Below are 23,229 nucleotides of genomic sequence, written 5' to 3'. Positions count from 1 at the left end.
TTTAGAGAGAAATATTTAAGAGATAAAAATCAACAGGATTTAGCAAGGCATTAGATTTGAGCAGTGATGGAGAGAGAGGTATCAAAGATGACTCTAATAAAAATAATTATTATGGATAATTTCAAATATACACAAAAATAGACTGAATACTATAGCGAACTCTCATGTTGCCCACTCCTTATTATCCAGTGCCAAATGTCTTGGCCAATCCTGACCTGTTTACGTTCCCATCTACTTCCGGCCTCCTATATAATAATTTGAAACAAATCCAAGACATTTACTATTTTATCCAGTAATATTTCAATTAGGCCGCTATTATTTTTACAAAACTAAAAGTACCATTAGCTCTTTAAAAACCTAGCAACAATTTCTTAATCTTTTAAACTATTTAGAGTATTTAAACTTCACACATTGTGATAGGCTTACATATCCTGTAAGTATCTTTTGGTCTGTAAATTCCCCCTTTCTATATTTTTTGCATACATCTACTATAATGGATGACACAATGATGCACAATATATGGTAGCTATATAAAATTGAGTTTAGAAAAAATCAAGAGCATTAGTGAAAGATTGATCCATAAAACAAATAAAACTAATTCTGACTCCAAAATTTGTTGTATAAGTTGTCCCAGTCAACTCAGTAATGGATAGTAGTTGAGATCCCATGGTTAAATGTAAGGTGCATGTATGCCAAACCCCATACAGGAGTTCTGGCATTAGGTGAAACTGTATCACAAGATACATAAAATTTGAATATAGCAAAGAAAAATTCATATTACTCTGACAAATTGAAAAGATAAGATGTAAATTTAAAAACTTTTCTTGGAAGATATGTTCACCATATAGAGGACACATGACTTTTTGTTGCAATGTATAGAGCGAAATAAATTTCAAAGAAGTGAAAATTTGTTTTCTATAACTCAAATTTTATTGGCATGGAATAAATTTAATCTCTTCAATTTTGCATCCTTCCATTAATTTCCCCAGAATTGTGGGCAGCTTCCAGGGACTAATGTAGTGATAAGGTGTTGCTAGAGGTTGATACTCCAGTCATCCATCAGGTATTCTGTTAAATGTCTTAGATCAACGTGCTCATTGCACATTGGTCCACACAGAAGAAGTAAAAGGTGACACTCTGAATAATCATTTTCGAATTCAGAAAGACAACAAAGAGTAAGTCCAAAGAAAGTAGAAGGGAAGAAATAATGATGATCTTTCTAAAATGAAAAATAAAGGATAGGACAAACAAAACAAAAAGCTGAATCTTGGAAAAGTTCATTAGAATAGTCTGGCAAAATTGATTAACAATAAAGTACAAATAACAATATTAGGAATGAAATTCAGAAGAAGAAGAACAAAAGGAATATAAGGAATGAAAGGGGGTCAAGGATAGAGAGAAAACGTATTTTTTTCTTTTAAAGATTTTTTATTGAGGTTTTTTTCTTTTTTTTTTTTAAGATTTTATTTTTTCCTTTTTCTCCCCAACGCCCCCCGGTACATAGTTGTGTATTCTTCGTTGTGGGTTCTTCTAGTTGTGGCATGTGGGACGCCGCCTCAGCGTGGTCTGATGAGCAGTGCTATGTCCGCGCCCAGGATTCGAACCAACGAAACACTGGGCCTCCTGCAGCGAGCACGCGAATTTAACCACTCGGCCACGGGGCCAGCCCCGAGAAAACGTATTTTTAAAACAAGGTATAGTATTTGCATATAAAAATATACTATAATGGACTTTTTAAAAAGCTAAATAATGTATCAAATAAGTAAATATGGATAAAAGCAAAGTGAAGAAGTATACTTAAAAATAATATTTATGTAAATGTTTAAAATACTCAAAACAATATTAAATATATTTTGAGTACAAAAATGCACTAAAATATAAAAACATGGATAGAAAAGACACACATCTGCTTCGGTACTGTGGCAACTATCCTGGACAGAGGTCAGTACTTACACTGATTTCAAGGCATAGAAATTCTTGTAGCAGATGGGTAGTGCAAAGGGACTCCAGATCCATTAAAAATAAAGGATGGGAGTATTCAGGTTTTGGTACGTTTTTGTTTCTTTCAACAAGCTAAGAACAGCATTCCTTTCCTGCCCTGTGAACTGCTGAATGGAGTTTTCTAGAGCCCTCTGGAGGCATGAGTCTCAGTTTCAGCTTCTTGCCTTAGATGGCCAAGTCCCATCTCTTGTCTTCCCACACGTTATTTTCTAAATAGATTTACTAAGGTACTGTAACCAACACAGACTAAGTTTTCCTGTGTCCCTTTGCAATCCTTCTCTCCTGTCCCTCCTTACCTAATGCCCTTCCTATTCCTTTCCCCAAGCAAAACCTGATCTGATTTCTGTCACTATAGATTAGGTTTGATTTTCTAGAGTTTTATGTAAATACAACCATACAGAACATACTTTCTTTTTGGTCTGCCTTCTGTCACTAAACATAATTATTTTGATATTCATCCATGTTGTAGTGTGTATCCTTTTTATTGTTGAACAGTATTCCATTGTATGGATATACTATAGTTCGCTAATCCATTAACCTGTTGATGGGCATTTGGGTTGTTTCCAGTTTATGGCTATTATATGTAAAGGTGCTATGAACATTCATGTACAAGGCTTTGTATGAACATGTTTCCTTTTCTTTTGAATAAATACCTAGAAGTGGAATTACAAGGTAGATGTATATGTAACTTTTTAAGAAACAAACCAAAAGGTTTCCAGAGTGTTTGCACCATTTTGCATTCCCACCACAATCTATGAGAGCTCTAGTTCCTTCATCACCTGGTGTCCTCAGTCTTTTTAATTTCAGTCACTCTAATAGGTGTTGCACTGGTATCTCTTAGAGACTTTAATGTGCATTTGCCTAAGGATTAATAATGTTGGACAGGTTTTCATGTACTTATTTGTCATCCAGTTATCTTCTTTGGTGAAGTGTCTTTTCATATTTTTTGCCCATTTTTTAAATTGGTTTATTTTCATATTGTTAAATTTGGAGAGTTCTTTAAATATTCTAGATAAAAATCCTTTATCAGATGCAAACTTTACAAATATTTTCTCCCAATCTGTAGTTTGTTTTTTCATTCGCTTTGCAGTATCTTTTGAAGAGAAGTTGTTTCTAATTTTAATTGAGTCCAATTTATTAATTTGCTCTTATATGGATTGTGCTCTTCCTTTTTTGAGGAAGATTAGCCCTGAGCTAACATCTGTGCCAATCTTCTTCTATTTTATATGTGGGACGCCTGCCATAGCATGGTTTGATAAATGGTGCGTCATAGGTCCACACCCAGGATCTGAACCGGCAAACCTCGGGCTGCCGAAGTGGAGCACGCAAACTTAACCGCTATGCCACTGAGTCAGCCTCTTATGGATTGTGCTTTTGATGTTGTATCTAAGAAGTCTTAGCCCAATCCAAGGTCGCAAAGATTTTCTCCAATTTTTTCTTCCAGAAATTTTGTAATTCTTCTAGAATTTTGTAATTCTAAATACATTTAAGTGTATGGCCCACCTTGAGTTAATTTTTATAAATAGTGTAAAGTATGGATTAAAGTTCTCTTTTTGTGTGTGTGTGTGAGGAAGATTGGCCCTGAGCTAACATCTGTGCCAATCTTCCTCTGTTTTATGTGGGATCCACCCCATCATGGCTTGATGACTGGTGCTAGGTCTGCACCCAGGATCTGACCCTGCAAACCTGGGCCACTGAAGTGGAGCACACAAACTTAACCACTATGCCACCAGGCCAGCCCCTAAAGTTCATTTTTTGGCATGTAGTTATCCAATTTTTCCAGCATCATTTGTTGAAAAGACTATCCATTCTCCTCTGAATTGCCTTTGAATCTTTGTTCAAAATCAGTTGTTCATATATGTGTAGGTCTATTTCTAAACTCTCCATTCTGTTCTATTGATCTATTTGTTTGTCTTTACACCAATACCACACTGTAGCTTTATAAGTCTTGAAATTGGGTAGCGTTAGTCTTCCAAATTGGTTTTTCTTTTTCAAAGTTCTTTGGGAAATTATTCTAGTTCCTTTACATTTACATATGAATTTTAAAATCAGTTTGTTAATTTATACACCAAAACAAACAAAGAAACAAAAACCTGTTGGGATTTTGAGTGGGATTGCATTGATCTATAGATGAGGTTGGGGAGGATTGACATCTTAACAATATTGAGTCTTTTGACCTATGTACGTGGTACATCTCTCTTCATATATTGAGGTCTTCCTTCATTTCTTTAAGCAATGTGTTGCAATTTTCAGTTTATAGGTCTTTCACATCTACTAGGTTTATTCTTGAGTATTCATATTGTTTGATAATATAGTAAACGGTATTTTTTAAAATCTTAATTTCTGACCATACATTGTTAGTATACAGAAATGCAATAGACTTTTTATGGATCTTGTATCCTGCAATCTGGCTAAATTCATTTATTAGTTCTAGCAGTATTTTTGTAGAGTCCATGGGATTTTCTTAGTAGACAATTATAGAATCTTCAAATAATGACAGTTTTACTTCTTTGTCCCCAGTCTGGACATCTTTTATTTCTTTTGCTTTCCTTATTGCACTGGCTAGAACCTCCTGTACAAGGTTGAATAGAAGTGTTGAGAGAAGACATCCTCATCTTGTTGCTGATTTTAGGGAGAAAACATTCAGTCTTTCACTATGACAAGTACTATGAGTTTAGTGTTTCTACCTTTTGATTTATACCTTGAGTAAATTATTTTCTAGGCCAAGGAAAAACAATTTGGAAGTTATAGCAGCACTAAACTAAGACAAAATGATTACACTAGATATTAATATTCTTGGTATTCAACATTCAAATACCTGATTACATACTTTTCAAAATAAGAGATGGTTGGAGTTAGACATTTTATTAACCAAAAAATTGGTTCAAGCAGTGCAAACTGCTATTTAAAAATCTCTGTTTTGGTAACATTGTGAGTGGACTTCAGGGTATATAAGGTATGTTTTCTATATAAATGTTTATTTTGCATATCTGTTTATTCACTATTTTTTGTGATTATAGTAATTTCACAAGTGTTGGAAGAAATATTTTCCTTATATATTCTTAATTTTTCTCAATAGTCAGTATTTCAGGACCACAAATTACTATTATGGTGATTTTTATAAATATAATTTTGTCCTATTATAAAAGTAATATATCTTCATTATAAAAAAAACTTTGGGAATTCAGAAAAGTGCAAAGAAGATGAAAATTACTGCCAAATCCATATCCTACTGAAATATTCCTAGCATTTTGGGATACATCCTTCCATAATTACACATACTTATACATAATTATGTATATGGAAACATACACATATATTTTTTAATTTGGTGTTGCACAGTATAGAAAATTTCCTATATTAACTTCTGCTTCTAGTTATGATAAAGTAGCCTGTATCACATAAACCCTCCTGTTATGAACTACGATAAAAATTGAGAAAAGACTAAGGCATTGTGGAGCAACAAAGAAAGTCAGGATTTAGGGGTCCAGATTGAAGTGCAGAGAAGAAAAAGGATGGGAAACACAGAAAAGAGCCTGAAGTTCTAACATAACATGTATTTGGAGCCCTGGTAGGAGAAAAGAGAGAGAATGAGACAGAACCAAAATTTGGTGAGAGAATGCTGAGAATTTTCCAAAATTGAAAAAAAATCAAGTCACTGATTTTAGACTCTCTAAAAATCCAAATCTGGTTAAATGAAAAGGAAATCACTGCTAGCTCATCATAGTTTACTTTCTGAAAGACAAAATCAAAACCATAATTAAAGAACAATTATAGAAAAAAGGAAAATTGCCTTCAAAAGAGCTACTGTAACACAAGAAACCACTTTTCTAATAGAAACAATGGAAGCAAGAAGAGGTTGGAATGTTACCGAAACTGTTGAAATAAAACATCTGAAAATCTAGAATTTCATATCCAGTGGAACATCCTTCAAAAATGAAGAGGAAAATAAAGAAATTTCAGGCCAAAAGAACAGCAACAACCGTAAGAGTTTATCATCAGCAGAACAGCACTTAAAATATTAAGGAAAATGATACCAGCTGGAAGGAAATTAACACAGAAAGGAATCAGGAGCACCAGAAATACAAATATTTGGGTTCATATGAAAGCATATTATTAAAACAATAATAACAATATTCTATAGGATTTAAAGTATATGTAGATTTAGAATACATGTTAACAGTAGCTCAAAAGGAGGAGGGCAGTAAACGGAGCTTAAGTGTTAAAAAAATCCTTGCATTGTTTGGGAGGTTATAAAAGTAACAATTTAGGTTAAACATTAATAAGTCCAGGATACATATTGTAATCTCTGGGATACCTCTAAAGGATTGATGAAAGCATGTAGAACTAAGAACTTAATGAAGTGGGGGGAATTGAACAATAAATAATTAATTTTAATCCAAAAGAATGTAAGAAAGGAAAAAAGGGACATAAAGGAGAAAGGAGAAATAGAAAGCAAAAGGTAATACAGTAAGTATACCCTAATATTATCTATAACTATAACTAATATTACCTACAACCATTATATATTATGAACGAAATACTCCCAAGACAAATATTGTCAGGCTGGATTAAAAAAACCTTATAATGCTTACATGTGACATATTTTAAATATAAGGACACAGAAAGGCTTAAAGTAAAAGAAGTTAAGAAAGAATATTCCACCATAATACTAAGAGAAATACAATTAGTGTAGCTGTAATAATATCAAACAAAGGAGACTACACACAGCAAGAAGTAGTAACCCAGTTCAAGGAGGATATTCACAGGAAAACGTAACAATCTGAAATTTCTATGCACCTAACAAAATAGGACCAAATTATGTAGTAAAGTTGACAGAATTAAAAGGATAATTAGGGAAATCCACAATCATTGACTGATATTTTTTAACATAGCTCTCTAACTGATAAAACTAATCAGATAAAAATACTAATGGAGAGAAGATTTAACAAAATAATACATTTGATTAGTTGACATATATAGTTTTGCTCTCAATAAATGCAGAACACACATTTTTTTCAAGTATACATGAAGTAATTAGAAAAATGACTATACACTGAGCAATATAACAAATGGTAATGGGTTGAAATCATATTGAGTATGTTCTCTGTCCACAGTATAATTAAGCTAGAAATCAATAATTAAAAATCTAGAGAATCTCCAAATGTTTGAAAATAAAGCAACTGTATACAAATATATGTATACACATACACACAGATGTATGCGTATTTATATATGTGTGTATTATATACATTATACTATATATATGTATTATATATACACACACATATATATGTAATTTTTCTTTTTTGTTTCACCTGACATTATATGGTGTCTTCTCACATATTTTTTCTCATGGACATAGCCTAAGACTTTCCTGTCATTTTCTTCATACAAAGCAGGAAACTGCAGGGGAGCCAGCTTTATGTACATCCTAGTAAAGAGAAGTGAGTGAGTAAAGGAAAGCATTTGTCTTTCTGCCCCTAAAGGCTTCTTCCACTGGCTAATTCCAGTCTCTTTCTCAGTATCTCAGGCCTTCTCCTCTAAGAATGCATCATAAGGGACCAAAAATGAACTTTATTTGGGCTTTTGACTGCTCTTGTGGATGGGAAATTTATTAGAAGGTAGCAGGATAGAATCCTGTGTTTTAATTTGCTGACTCTCAAAGGGAAGATGGAGGAAGAAAATAGTTATTGGAGAGAACTAATATTTAGTTTATTTCACTCAATCCTTCAAGGGAATGTGCCTAGGGTGCTTGCCCTTTGTAGAGGAAGACCTCAAGCCTCACTGAGAGGGCGACACTGGAGCCCAGGTCAGCCCCTGCTCTGCCTCACTGGGCCACTCGGCTGCGACTGCAGAGTTCTCTCTAGAGCGAGAGCAGAAACGTGATTGCGAGAACCAGGACAGTGTGTTGAACAACTTGCAACATTTTATGAAACACACATTAAATCATGGCACCCTAAAGGCTTTCAGAAGCAGTTTGTCTTTGTTAATAAAGTCATCACACACATATATTTTTAGAAAGCCTAAAGTATCTCAAACTGTCGACCATTACTTGTTACTAACAATCTTGTAACTTTGTGAAGACCAGAGTATTAGACAACGAATGATTTGCATTTTAAAATTGCATTCACTTTTTCCCTTTGTATAGCAATGTAGGATGAATGTGACTTAAAATTTCATTACATTAAATTAAAATTTAAAATAAAACTACATTTGGGGTATGGTGTTTTAAAAATGAAACGGGAGTTTCAACTGCATTGTTCTTTTAAAATAAACCAGTAACATCGTAACTTTGTTTTTCTTAAATTTAATTCTTAACAGGAGAGCTTTTTATTAATTCGAATAGAGTGAGGTTACGCTACTGGAAGGAAGAAAAGAATTCCTTAATTTCTGAGTAATGCTGTTCTCTGTTCCACGGCTGTTTCACTTGCAGTGGGGGTGGAGGCGGGGGTGGGGGGCGGCAGTCCTGTCGGCCGGGCGCAGTTGCAGCTGCGCCATCTCTAAGCTTCCAGGCGCACGCCCGGGACATAGGATGCACAAGCTGCCGCCTCCCGGCAGAAGCGGGGAGGTGGGCACCCAGCTGTCTGGCGCCGCAGGCTCCCCCGCAGCCGGCAGAAAATGCAGACCCTGTCCCTGGGCCAGCCAGGTAAGGTAGAGATTGCTGTTGAGCCTGCTGTTACCGAGGGCGCAGGACACCCGGGGAGACGGAACTTGCCACTGCACAATTCGCCGAGGTGACTCGAGTGGGCCAGCGGTATCTTAAAGCAGGGGAGATGGGTTTGTATTTTTCTTATAAAGGGTAAGAACTCTTCTCTAGGACTTCGTTTGATGTATTCAACTAGTCAGAATAAAATTTCAACAAGTAGCAGAGAGCGATCACGTGGGGCAGGTTTGGGGTGCCGCGCTCCCTCCCGCTCCCCTCGGAATCGCAGCTCTCCCTAAAGCTGCACGTCGACGAATCTAACCTGTGCTTTCAATTCGGCTTTGCAGTCCCTCGGAGTCCGCGGCGACGGTGGGCTTAGAGGGCGGTGCTTCCCCCGAAAAGGCCAGGGTAGGGCTTGGAGCACGGCCGGGAGCGCCTTGACGCGGGTCCGCGCGCACTCGGGCTTCGAGACCGCAGAGCCTGGCAGGGCGGCGGTCGAGGAAAGGGGATGGCCCTCCCCGCTGCCCTCGCTGAGATGCACAACGCGACGTCCTCGGAGCCGGAGCTCTCCAACGTGTCGTGCGCCGGCATTGCTCTGGGCTGCCCCAACGCGTCGAGCCTGCCGCCGCCGCCGCCGCCGCCGCCGCCGCTGCCGCTGGCCGTGGCCGTGCCAGTAGTCTACTCTGTGATCTGCGCCGTGGGGCTGGCTGGCAACTCGGCCGTGCTGTACGTGCTGCTGCGGGCGCCCCGCATGAAGAGTGTCACTAACATGTTTGTCCTCAACCTGGCTATCGCCGACGAGCTCTTCACGCTCGTGCTGCCCATCAATATCGCTGACTTCTTGCTGCAGCAGTGGCCCTTCGGGGAGCTCATGTGCAAGCTCATCGTGGCCATCGACCAGTACAACACCTTCTCCAGCCTCTACTTCCTCACGGTCATGAGCGCCGACCGCTACCTGGTAGTGCTGGCCACCGCGGAGTCGCGCCGGGTGGCCGGCCGCACCTACGGCGCCGCGCGCGCGGTGAGCCTGGCGGTGTGGGGCCTCGTGACGCTGGTCGTGCTGCCTTTCGCGGTCTTCGCCGGGCTCGACGACGAGCAAGGCCGGCGCCAGTGCGTGCTGGTCTTCCCGCAGCCCGAGGCCTTCTGGTGGCGGGCAAGCCGCCTCTACTCGCTTGTGCTCGGCTTCGCCATCCCAGTGTCCACCATTTGTGTGCTCTACACCACCTTGCTGTGCCGGCTGCGCGCCATACGCCTCGACAGTCACGCCAAGGCCCTGGACCGCGCTAAGAAGCGGGTGACACTCTTGGTGGTGGCGATCCTGGTCGTGTGCCTCCTCTGCTGGACGCCCTACCACCTGAGCACCGTGGTGGCGCTCACCACCGACCTCCCGCAGACGCCGGCTGTCATCGCGGTCTCCTACTTTATCACCAGCCTCAGCTACGCCAACAGCTGCCTCAACCCCTTCCTCTACGCCTTCCTGGACGACAGCTTCCGCAGGAGCCTCCGCCAGCTGCTGGCGTGCCGCGCCGCCGCCTGAGCACCCTGCACGCCCTGCTTCCCCACCCTGGCGCCGCTAGCCCCGGCCGGCGCAGCAGGAGCTGGTGCCGGCGGCGCTCAGGTTCTGTGTTTCACGGGCAGTCCCCCCCCACCCCCACCCCCGCCGCCGAAACTTGCTAGAGATGCAGATACTTGGGCGCCGCCTCAGACCTACTGATTGATCGGGCTGTGGCTGCATCTGCAATTTGAATTTGCCAAGCCCCCCGGGTGATGCAGGAGCACACCAAGTGTGAGGACCCTTGCAGCTGAGAAGGCACACTGACCCCTCCCTAATGCCAAAGTCACCGAGTCGACCGCCGAACTTGACACAGGTGGGGAGTAAGGGGAGAAGAGGGGGGCAGTACTGCTGGGAACGCTTTTCGGTTCCCGTTTCCCCACTCCAGCCCGAGCCGTCCGCAACCCAGGCTCTAGGGGGAGCCTCGGCGCTAACGAGGGGAGATGCCCAAGGATGCCGCGGGCGCCTCCGCGCTCGCCTCTGCACTTCTTCGCTTTCCAGCAGCGAGTCTGTGTTTTCGCTCAAGCTGGCGAACAGCCTGGCCCAGTACCCTAGTCCTCCTCGAGCTGTAACCACTGGAGAAAAAGGGCAAGGCGTGTGCGTTCCGCGCCCACCCCTCCGAGGTGCGCCGGGTCCAGGGGAGCGCGCGGGTGTGGCTGACGAGGCCGCCCGTCCGCACTTGGACAGAGGAAAACTGAAGAACTCGGGGTGGCCCGGCAGAGTAAGAGAGAGTGAGTGAGTGAGAGAGGGAGGTAGGAAGAGAGGGAGAGAGACAGGGGGAGAGAGAGAGGGGGAAAAAGAGAGCGAGCGAGCGAGCGAGCGAGCGAGCGCGCGCCTAGTGCAGGCGTGGGGTTTGGGTGAAGGAGGCTAGAGCTTGGCTGTGACTGCCTACAAGAGTGATAATAGTGATAATTCCCCCTTCCTGTCCCAGCCTCTTCTTGCCTTACCTTTCCACTTTTCTACCCTGCTCACACCTGAAAATTCTCAGCGTCTGTTCGGCTCTGCGGGGACCCGGCTCGCCCGGCCCAGGAAGCGCTAGGACCCGGGAGTTGCCCAGGCGCGCGGTTGCGGCGCCCCCTTGCGGAGCCAGCTGCCCAGTGCTGAGCGTCCTGAAAAAGCTGTGTTTGCAGTTGAGCTCCTGGGCCAAACTGCTCTTTACACCTGTTGGTTACTAGTCATGGCTTCTTTGCATAAAAGACTTCATTGCCCCTACGCCCCTTTGTCCCCTTTGACCTCTCATACTTAAATCAGTTCGTTGCCATTCTTTGTGTATTGTTTTTCGCAACTGAGAACTATATAAATATATACATCTCAATCTCACAAGTTTGTATGAGGAGCGGATGAGATTTAAAAAGAAATATGTATCCATTCCTTTGTTCCCTTTCTCGTCGTGCTATTCATCCCTTTCATCTTAGGGAGAGCCAGAAAGCTGAAATGACTGACGCCCTCATATTTCCCTCTACAGGGAGCAATGGGTTACCTATGCTTTATTCCTTAGTCCCAGACAACACCTGGTGGTCAGGTGAACCTGGTAAATAGCTGGTTGTGGAATCACGAGGCAGACTGGCCAGCACCCTACGTTTATTTTATCTCTACTTATGGGAGACAAAAGTGGATTAAGAGAGAGGACTGACACTTGGGTTTGCCCAACCATCTGAGTTACACCTCAGACACGAGGGCAGAGCCTTAAACAGACTATGGTCATTGATTACAGTTTTTTAAAAGGTACTTTTTCTTTGGAAAGAATTCCAAACAAGAGTGAAAATTTCTGAAAATATTTGTTTTCTATGACTCCGTGTTAAGTGTGAGAAAGAGTGTGAGTGTTGCCAGTAGGTTTTGTTTACTTAGTTTGCTGGGCATTAATCAATTTCTCAATTATTTAAGTTCAAAATACCTTTAAAAAATATGTGGAAGGGAAAAACTCTCCCTTGGGTGAGGGGAAGCAAATCCCCATTCCAATTTTGGTGAATGAGAATTGCTACCTTAGCTCTCAGAGTTGTTAAGAGCAACGAGATAATTCACAGCTATCAGTTTAGAAAATGTACATTTAGAAACCTTCTACATTGGGCGACCAATAATAGAAAATTGTTCAAAATATAACTTTTCACGTCCAATGCATTTTGGATGATGGGTATCATGGTATTTGAATAGTCCTCTGCTAGCAGGCTTCAGAGGCCTCTTGGAATTCATTGTAGTATCTTTCAAATTTCTTGGAAACATTTTATTGATTTTCTCTTATGACTCACAAAATTCTTTTGTGAATCTTCTGTAATTTTTTAAGATTAAAGATTTAAGCTTAGAGTAACTGCCACATCATTTAAGGTGATGGACAAAGGGTAAAGTGGACATTTGGCCACAAACACAACCAGGTGCAATCACCTGGATTTGAAACCTCATCTGTCTTCATAAACTCAGTAACTGTACTTTGACATCTTCTGGACACAACTAGGGGACAGCCAAGTGATCCATCCGTCCACTGCTTCATCCCTGCCACAGATGTACCTGGAGCAGTCCTGGAATCAATGGATATGACTGCTGGAAAAGCATATGGACTGACGTCTCTGTACTGTCCGCAGTGAGGCATGGATTGGCATCCAAGTATGGTGTGTATGACATTAAATAGGACTCAGTAGTTCAGTTTCCCCTTGGCTTTCTAGATCATTGGACAAACTGTTGTATCATTATTTGTAGGTTGTTGCCTTCATCTTAGCCTGTGGAAGTCCAGATTATGTGTCTTAGACTTCTTTTTTATGTCTTAGGTACCAGGTAGAATAAGTATGCAAGTATCCATGTAAAAGCAAAATTTATTTCTGTCATTGTGTTGCAAAGGTTTTAACTCTGTTTTGAATTCTTGCAGTCTTTTTGTAAACTATGTTGTTTGGTTATACCACTTCTGATATTTAAATGGTTTTAGTTAACTTAGCCTAATTGGTTTTAGTTAACTTAGTAAAGTTATGTACTGTATGTGTTTAGGCTTCCTCTTGAGCAATGCAGAAACTCTGCTAGTCCACATTGAGAGAAACTTAGTTTAAAATAAAAGCTGAAACATTCTATGTGATAAGTGAATGTTCTATTGCCCGAGAACATGGGATCCATAATTCAATCACCTTAGTATTTATGCAATATTAATTTTTTAAATATTGCCTTCATAGAAAAGATATCTAATAGATAAGCAGTGAGTAAATAGAAGTATTTGACAGGACAAGATTAAGAATGAAATCTGCTACCCCCTTTGTTTTGGTTGGTTGTGAAAATGATGTATAATTGCTGATTAGCACAAAAACTCTTAACATATGCTGAGCAGAAATAGAATGATAAGTTTTTATCATATAATTGCAAACCTCGTTTCTTCAATATTTGAGCAGCTTGTGTGGAGATTGAGATGGGAAGAGAAACTGCTTAAATTGTTAGCACGCACATTACTATTCCAGCTGACAGAAAGCACAGACATGGCTCACACATGTGCAAGGTAGAGGATCTCTCCAGAAGAACCGTCCCACTTATTGAAAACTCTCCTTTCCTCAGCAAAAAGCTGGGAAAACAACCATAGACAACATCCTGCCGTGGATGGCCATCACCTACGGTTATCCATACAAACGCAGAGGGCAGAGAATGCGTCATATAGTGGTCTCTTATTGGGACAGCTTTGGGTCAGGCACTTTTGTCCCCATTTTATATACAGAGAAAGTGATATACAAGGAGGTGAGTCCATTTAGCCAGGCCTACAGGGACCCATCAGGACCAGTCAGGGCCATCCGCTTCCTCTTCTGGGCATTGTCTCATCCTAGTCCAGCAGAGATGAGATTGGTTGCAATGTATAATATGGAATTATTAGATCATAGAAAACATTGATGTCTTTGAAATGTTTAATGCATTAAGTAAGATATACCCACTATTACATCACATGATACAAAGAAAAGATAAGATTTAATAGTAAAACGTCAATCCTAACTCAGAGTCTTGAAAGTGTATGGCGTTGTTAAAGGTTAGGTAGGAGTAAAGATTCCTTGACTAAGGCTGGCAGCAGTCACAGCTCAACTGCAAAAGGCCCAGGTACGTTGTGATCTGCATGCTTTGTGCATATGGAGTTGTGCTGCAGGGTGCACCAGTGGTGAAGAATAGGTTGTTAGTGGCACCTCTATTTATATAGAACAGAATTTTGCAATGGATAACACTGTCCTTGAATTTAGGCCAAGGTACATTTATTTATTTTCACCATATCTCATAAGGTTACTTGAAGACATCATATTATATCAATTAAAAGAAAAAAGATAAAGGGAAAAGAAACTTAAAATGACATCTCTGAGAAACTGTTAAAATGGATGAACTGCATGCTTCCCACAAGACTTTTTTTTTTTCTTGAGGAAGATTAGCCCTGAGCTAACATCTGTGCCAATCTCCCTCCATGTTTTGTTTGTTTGTTTGCATGTGGGACACCTCCACAGCGTGGTTGTGAGTGGAATAGGTCTGTGTCTGGGATTCAAACCCACAAACCCGGGCTGCTGTAGCAGAGTGCATGGAACTTTAACCACTTGGCCCTGGGGCCAGGCTCAGGATTTCTCTTTTGACAAATACTTCTTGGCAGTGAGAGTAGATTGCATGCCCTACAAATGCCTGAAGTGCAGTCCTGCACAGGAACCAGACTCCTCAGTGAACCACGACGACCTGGTGAGTCAGCTTAGCATCTTTCTGTGAAATCTGGATCCGCTAACAAAGACTGTGTGACCAGAAGAAGTGTCCTGAGGATGAGCCAATGACTGCACTACCCAGGCCACTGCACACCACGGAGAGAGTGGGTGGAATTTCACTATCGAATTGTGTTTAGTCAACAACGTAGGAGAGACAATTAGTGTTCCCAAAGGTGAGAGACTTCCCATTTCTGGATACTGAATAGTAACAACAAAATGGATATTTTAAATGGTTCCTCCATTTGACGAGTTAATTTACTTTAGACAGAGGTGAATTATCTGGTAGATGAGAAAAGACAAGCCCCATTCAGTATAGGTGATATGAATGAAGCAATCAAATTAGAAAAGATGTAAATATTTACACCTGTTAAAGTACCTAGTATATTATCCCTAGCCTCCTACATGACATTGACGTTGTTTTGAAACCTGTAGCTCCTGCCTCTCAATATAACTGCCGCTTCTAGTGCTGCATTTTCATTTGTTCTCTTTACACAGAAACTCCAGGGATCCTAGTTAGAAGAGAGTTTCTCACACCCTTCCTGAAGAAATTGCATCTTGACTTTATTATTACCATTTGTCATTATGGTTAAAATTTATTGTATACCCTACTCAGCCATAAAAAAGGACAAAATTGTCCCATTTGCAATAACAGGGATGGACCTGGAGGGTGTGATGTTAAACAAAATAAGCCGGAGAACAGAAAGACACATGCTGCATGATTTCACTCACATGTGGAAGATAACAAATACGTGTACAAAGAGAACAGATTAGTGGTTACCAGAGGGGAAGGGGGTTGGGGCTAGGCGAAAGGGACAAGGGGGCACATATGTATGGTGATGGATAAAAATTAGCCTACTGGGGGCAAGCACAATGAAGAGTATTTAGGAATTGATAAACAATAACGTACACTCGAAATTACGCAAAGTTATAAACCATTGTAATCCCAATAAAATTATTTTAAAAAATTTATAGTATACCTTTAAACATATTTATTTAAAATGAAAATGTATTTTAAATGTACAAGGTATGTTAAATAATGAGATTTCTTGTGAGTTTTATGCTTCCACTTGGAAGGAGGAATACATTTACCTAACTTTCTGTTGAATTTTTCAGGAATAGTATTAAAAACAATAACCCATTCAGTTCTTTGAAATGTCATTTAAAAATTTTGAGCCCGATGCATGTTCAATTTTTGTTTGAAGTAGTTTTATGTTTATCAAAATAATATGTAAGCGTGATTTAAACTTTAAAACTCTGATTGTACTAAAAGCCTTATAAGCAGCAGCTCCCTGCCTCGTCCTTCCAGCCCTGAGTCTCTCTTAGAGCTGCGTTAGTTGTTTATTCTAGGATTTACCTTCTTATTGCTAAATTATAAAGCCTCTATTATAAAACCTCAATGTTTTAATTCATTAATTTTAAACATTATAATTAAGAGGATTTGGGGGGTCTGTTAGCACTTTTGAAAGCTGGTTGTATTCGAGGGGTCTCTCATTCATTCTGTTTTCAGACTTTTACTTTCTCTCCTTATTTTCCTTCCAACACTTGGCTCCTGGCTTCTCCAGTGCCTGGTTCCTTGTGTCCTGCACATCTCTGGGTCCAGCGTCTCCTGGGCATGAACTTCCGTTCCCACAGGAGTAGGGAGGAGGGTCACCCAGCTGTATGGGTCAGGCTTGGCAGTCTATGCACTTCTTATACAAACTTCCCTTCGGCCTCCCTGTGTGTAGCCTTACGGATTACTCCCCCTTCCCGTGGGTGAGGTGGTCTTTCTGAGGCGCTTTGGAGGCAAGTCAGATTGGATGGAGTTGGTGTGTCCCTCTGTAAACATTTCTCCGCTCTGCTGCTTACAACTGCTCCTTCTGCTCACCGTCCTCTCAAAACCTATTGATATCTCTTGTCTCTGGTGTCTCTTATCCAGGTCTCTCTTTCCATTTAAAAAATTTCTTTCCTATTATTATAGTAGAGGTTTGAGAGAAAATAACAATAAAAATATTGTATAAATGCCATCATTTTAAACTGGAATATATGTCTATATATACATATTGTATATGTATTTGTATTGTATATGTATGTGTGTGCGTGTGTGTGTGTGTATGTAACAGGTTTGATGAAATTTGAGTGAACTTTCTTACTGACCTAGAGAACTCAGTGAGAAATCAGTTACTTGGAAGAAGATTAGTGTATAAAGGTTGATGTGTCTGTCATCCAAAATGTCATAAAATATCTGGGAATGAAAAAATAAATCCAAGCAATCTAAAACATTAGGTTTCTCTGGCACAGATTCTGATATTTGGAGATCCCTACATGTAGTCTGTCAAGATAACATAACCCACTTGAAGCAGAACCTCTTCTTCATGCAAGTCAGCGCCATCCACATGCCCAGGCACAGCTGACACGGGCGGCATTATTCAGATGCTCCCCGGCTGCCTTCAAGCCCCGTTACATCCAAACCTCCCAGGAGGGACCCTAGAATGAGAAATATGGAGCAGAGCCTCTCAGCGGACACATCTCTGTGGAGAATAAATACTTGTCACTGTATGCCCCTGAAATATTGGCATTATTGTGAGAAAAGCTGAGACACCTGGCAAGATTTTATTTTCTTATCTGTCATTACATAGATAACTGATGTGGGGCCTGCTTTCGACTCATCTTATGCAGAAGCTTGCACTTTTTCATGCCTGATCATTGTTTAAGTTACATTTTATAATAAATGAATCATTTGAGTAGCTAATAATAGTGTCTAAAATGTCTAAAATATTGATTGCTTATGCTTCCCAGGGCAGAAGCATTTCTTGATTGTAAATCTTTTTTTTTTTTTTTTTTAAATCATGTAAGAATTATATCTTTGGTCTCCTGGCATGCTTCACAGCTCTATTTTTTCCCTGCCATTAGTTTATTGAAATATAAATAATCCTCAGAATAAACATTCTCTTTGTGAATAATTACTTATGCTCAGTGAGTGAAAAAGAAAACTGGTTTAATTAATTCTGTTTGTTATTCTCAGTAGGAGGAGCCGAATTGATGAAATAAACCTACAGGAGCTAGCTTTCCTCTCTGCTTTTGAAGGCGTTTGTAACAGGTGGACTCGCCTGCCCCCTAAGGATGACTCATACAGAAAAATCAGGCTTTGTGGTTCCAGCTCTGCTGGCAGTTCTTTTGTTTGTTTTTTAAAATTAGAATGTACTCAGAAAGCTTCAAGAAAAAATAATTTTTTTCACTTGCTGATTTCCTATCTTTCTGTAGGTTTCCTAATTATAATTTTTAATGGCATAATATTCCATAGAGAGTGAAAATACAATAGCTTTGGCATTTCTCTATTGCTGTCTGTTTACTATCCTTGTTTAAAATATATTTTTTTACTATTACTGTAATGGGCATCTTCATGCATATGTTTTATCTTCCTTTTATTTTTATCATTTCCTTACAGTATGGCTAGAAGTGGAATTACTCTCTCACTTTCTCACATCTAAGCCCCTAAGCCTCTATGTCTCCCCTCCTCCCTCCTGTCTCATGAAGGAAATGTCTCCAATCAAACATCAACCACATCACGTGTGCTGTTGGTTCTTTTCCTTCTCATCTTCTCAAAGGCTTCTTCCTTTTGGCTATCCCCATTCTCTTCTAAATTATCTACATCCACCTTCTTCTACATAATATTTATTGGCATTCAAATATTCTAATATCTTCAACAAAGAAAAAAAAAACTTCTTAAACTCTTCTTTGCAGATAAATGCCAGCTAACAAATGTAGGAAGAATGACAGAATTAGAAAAATCACCATTTTGCAGTTAGAATATCAACCACTTTGTAAGAATTGACTCAAGCAAGGCTTATCAATGGATACCATAACTATTGTGTGAAAGATTTTATTGGGAACAAGATATTTGCATGGTTCAAAGTATCACCCCAAAGATTGCTTGCTAATTTCAAGAGTAAAAGGTATACCTTTATAAAGGAGTAATCTGGTTGGATTAAGTAACTCAAGTTAGCATGATTAATGACAAGAAAACCTGACATGTCTGCCCTTTGATACCATGCATTGCAACATATACAAATGCATATACATATCCCACGCACTATGTTTCTAGCACAATGTTTACACACAGTGGAATATATATATACCACAATTTTTTTATCCATTCATCCATCGATTAACACGTAGCTTGTTTCCATGTCTTTGTTATCGTGAATAATGCTGCCATGAACATGATGATGCAGATGTCTCTTTGACATAGTGTTTTCGTTTCCTTCTGATATACTCCCAGAAGTAGAATTGCTGAATCATATGGTTTTTCTATTTTTAATGTTTTGAGGAACCTCCATACTGTTTTCCATAGTGGCTGTACCAATTCACATTCCTACCCACTGTGCACAAAAGTTTCCTTTTCTCTACATCTTTGCCAGCATTTGTTATCTCTTGTCTTTTTGATGATGGCCATTCTAACAGGGGTGAGTGAGGTGGTATCTCATTGTGGTTTTGATATGCATTCGCCTAATGATTAGTGATGTTGAGCAACTTCTGATGCATCTGTTGGCCACTTGAATGTATTCTTTGGAAAAATGTTTATTCAGGTCCTTTGCCCATTTCTTAATTGGATTATTATTTTTTTTTGCCATTGAGTTGTATGAATAATTTATATATTTTAGATATTAACTCCTTATCAGATTATATGATTTGCAAATACATTTTCCCAACCGTATGTCTTTTCACTTTGTTGATGGTTTCTTTTGCTGTGCAGAAGCTTTTCCTTTTCAGTTTGATATAGTTCCACTTGTTTATTTTTTATTTTGTTGCTTGTGCTTTAGGTATCATATCTAAAAAATCAGTGCCAGGACGCATATCAAGGAGCTTTTATCCTATGTTTTTTCCTTGGAGTTTCTTCTCCGCCTTACATTTAAGTTTATAATTCATTTCAAGTTATTTTTTGTGAATGGTGTAAGATAAGGGTCTAATTTTAATCTTTTACATGTGCGTATCCAGTTTTCCTGGCACCATCTATTCAAGAGACTCTTTTCTCCAATGAGTATTCTTGGCTCCCTTGTTAAATATTAGTTGACCTCAGTTTATCTTTTAACAGTAGGTACTCAATGGATTTTTCGTGTCTGTGTGTGAGGAAGATTGGCCCTGAGCTAACATCTGTTGCCAAGCTTCCTCTTTTTGCTTGAGGAAGGTTGTCACTGAGCTAATGTCTGTGGCAATCTTCCTCTATTTTATGTGGGACACTGCCACAGCATGGCCTGACAAGCGGTGCTAGGTCCGTGCCTGGGATCTGAACCTGCAAACCCTGGGCTGCTGAAGCGGAGAGTGTGAACTCTACTACACGACCGGGCCAGCCCCTCAATGGATGTTTGGGATGGAGGACTATATGACCAAACATCTTTAAACCCAGGCATTATGTTTCAGTCAGCTTCACTGGATATTTTATCATTCATATCAATAGTTAGTGTTTTGGTAAATTTTCTTTGAAATTTTAAGAAGTCCTGAAAACAGCTTGAATTCAGGGAGTGGATAAAAGTCCATTTTTGAGAGGAACCACCAGAGGGAGCATGGAGATAATTTTTGTAAGAAAAAATACTCAGAGTTATTATTAATTATTCGAGGCAGTTGCGTCTTTTATATAAGTAAATTGGCTAGGTTTCTTTCAGAATAGAAAATTTTCTCATGACTATGTAACTATGCCTGGTGTATAAAAATAAAAATGACAAAATTAAAATAAACCTACAAAGTTAAAAGTATTGATAGTCATAGATTTACTCTTAAAGCAGATATATACAAGTAAGATAACTTTGGCCTGAAATAATTCTAATAATTATGTTAATCTTCTATATTGTTTAGAATTTGATAATATGTTTTAATAAAATTGTTAGGAAATTTCCATTGTAATTCCATACTTATGTCTACATGATTAAAACATGAGGATTTTTATTTAATGATAGCTTTACTTGGATATTATTCTTATATTATCTCAAATATTTGGATTTCTCCAAATACAATCGATTTAAATATAACCTCCTTTTAATTCTGCTATGTGGATGTTGATAAACCTAGGTGATTAACTATAACATTTAAACCCCTCATTGCACCATCCCTGTCATGTGCTGTTTGTCTTGCCACTTCATTGTCACAAGATGGCTGCCCCAACTCCAGTCTCTTTTCTATATTTCCTTCAGGAAGAAAGAAAGGAGAAAAAAGAGGAGGTCATACAATTTCCCTGGAGATCTCCAATGGATTTGTATCTAGATCTCAGAACCATTTCCTGTGGCCACCCTTAACTGCAAAGGAGCCTGGTATGGTACATACTTTAGCTGTACACATTTTCACCTAGAATAAAGTCAGTGTTGTGAGAAAGGAGGAAGTAGAAATTGATATGTGGAGGCACCTAGCAGCATCTGCCATACTTCTTAAATGAGCTGAGCACCATGCTAGATATTAAGGACACAGAGGTGATTAAGACTGGCTCTCTTTGCTTCTGGTGTTCTCTCGTAGAGTAGACAAAATAATCAAAATACAGTAGTAAACCAGTAATTAAAATGTATTATGTCCTCGCCTAAAAGTTTTACAAGTGATGTTTCATTTTTTTCTTTACAACATCCGCATGCAGGTCATTTTTCTAGACCCATATTAGACAGGATAAAACTGAGGCTTAAAAAGAGCATCTTGGCCAAGGTTACATAGGCAGTAAGACCCTGGGACCATCTGACTTTAGATTGGCACAATTAATATTCATGGTCTCTTCCATGTGAGGCTTCAGTCCTGCCGGGAAATTCCTTCATGTGGTCACCCCCTCTCCAACTGGCTTCAGAGGATTTTCTGCATGTTTACTTTTATTTATTTAACAGATGTTTATGTTTGCGCCAGCATATTTATTTACTATGTGCCAGCACTGTGTGCTGTACTGGAATGCAGCAGTAACAGGTTAACATCACCGCTGCTATCTGGGATCTCATTCAGAATCTAGCAGATAAATCAGTTTCTGAATAATAATCACAATCTGAAAAGGGTTATAAAAGAGAAAGGAAGTCCAGCTCTATTCTCAAAAAACAAACAAATCCCCACCCAACGTCTCACCCATTTTTACTTGAAACTAATGATCTTTTCTCTAATTTTCATTAAATTATAGCAATTAAATGAGAATTCCCTCAATTTCTTACTCTTCAACAGTGCTCTTTTTGTTCAATTTTCGTGCAATTGTAGATGCCATTTCTTTGACCTGAAACTAAACCTTGGACCTGTGCTGTGGATCCCCTCTCTATCATGAAATGCTCTCCATCAATTATCCCAGCTTCTACCTCTTGTTTCTCTCCTCTTCTGGGTTCTACCTCTTCACAGACAGTGTGGGCATGCTCAACTTTTCACTCATTTTGAGCTGGAGCATAGTGGGAGACAAATGTGGGTGTTGATTCACAGACTCATTCAACAAACATGGAATACTTACTATGTACAGGTTCTGTTCTGGTCACTGAAACTTACATACACATGAAACTTACATTCCAGATGAGAGATACAGAAAACAAGCAAACAAGAAATCAGCGAGAAGATAATTTTAAATATTGATAAATATTACCAAAAAAATACAACCAGATGATGTGATTTTTATGGATATATATGCCCACAATGTGTGTGTTTTGGAATATGTGTGTCCCAGTGTATGAGTATGCATGTGTATGTATATGTCTGTATATGTGTATCTTGTACTTTTAGTCTAGACTTGATAGTTGTGTGAATTTTTTGTTTGTTTGGTTGTTACTTCTGAATGGACATCCAACTACGTTTTCCTCATAATGGCTGACTGCCTGGACACATTTGCCTAGCAAAGACGAGAGAGAATCTGAAAGTTTCAAAGTAGGTTTCTTTGGCTTGGCCTTTGGCTAAGATTTAGATATGAACAGCACCTAGATCTCTGACAAGTGGCAGAGGCACTGCTCCATCAGAAATGCATCCACTGGAATTCAGATTAACTCCTATGTCTCCGGGGAGTGTCCTAGCTTGTTTCCCTACTCTGCCCTCTCTTGATCCTCTGCACTCATGCAAACCAAGCCATGGATTCTGTTTGGTCAAAAGGAATCTGTTGAGCCTAGAGCTGACCAGAAGCGGAAGGGGGCTGGCTGCTGTACGCTGCCCTGCATTTTCTCCTGAGCAAACGCTGTGCTAAATAAATGTGTGTCTTCAGTGTAAGGTAGTCTGATTCTGTATCTGTAAACTGTCATCAAGTGTAATCAAGTTGTCTCCATTTACGTCTCTCTTTGTCAAGCTGTGTATCTTTGCCATTCGTAATCCCCCTTATAAATCACATCCTTCTTCTCCTGTGAATCATGGTTCCTGTTCCTGTCTAAATACCTGCAGATTCT

The 23,229-nt window shown here is 39.6% G+C and overlaps 1 protein-coding gene across 3 annotated transcripts; it reads left to right on the top strand.

Moving 5' to 3' along the window:
- The first annotated feature begins 6,668 nt into the window (after positions 1-6,668).
- NPBWR1 (neuropeptides B and W receptor 1) lies at positions 6,669-16,278 on the top strand. Of its 3 annotated transcripts, none has more exons than XR_011421598.1 (2): positions 6,669-10,515; positions 12,696-16,278. XR_011421598.1 is itself a non-coding variant. In XM_070222261.1 (2 exons), exon 2 carries the CDS (start codon positions 9,156-9,158, stop codon positions 10,182-10,184), a length of 1,029 nt encoding a protein of 342 aa, XP_070078362.1. In that variant the 5' UTR covers positions 8,451-8,650; positions 8,995-9,155; the 3' UTR covers positions 10,185-16,278. The 3 variants fall into 3 exon arrangements, 2 of the variants coding, with proteins under 2 accessions (XP_070078362.1, XP_070078363.1); XM_070222261.1 differs by having other exon boundaries at positions 8,451-8,650; positions 8,995-16,278; XM_070222262.1 differs by having other exon boundaries at positions 8,479-8,738; positions 8,995-16,278.
- Positions 16,279-23,229: the final 6,951 nt, after the last annotated feature.

This window comes from Equus caballus, chromosome 9, assembly GCF_041296265.1.
Source record: "Equus caballus isolate H_3958 breed thoroughbred chromosome 9, TB-T2T, whole genome shotgun sequence".
NCBI classification, from domain to species: Eukaryota; Metazoa; Chordata; class Mammalia; order Perissodactyla; family Equidae; genus Equus; species Equus caballus.
This window is presented reverse-complemented; position numbering and strand designations above follow the sequence as displayed.

Coding starts and splice junctions, on each gene's coding strand:
- NPBWR1 (XM_070222261.1), top strand. CDS start 9,156: ATGGCCCTCCCCGCTGCCCTCGCTGAGATGCACAACGCGACGTCCTCG.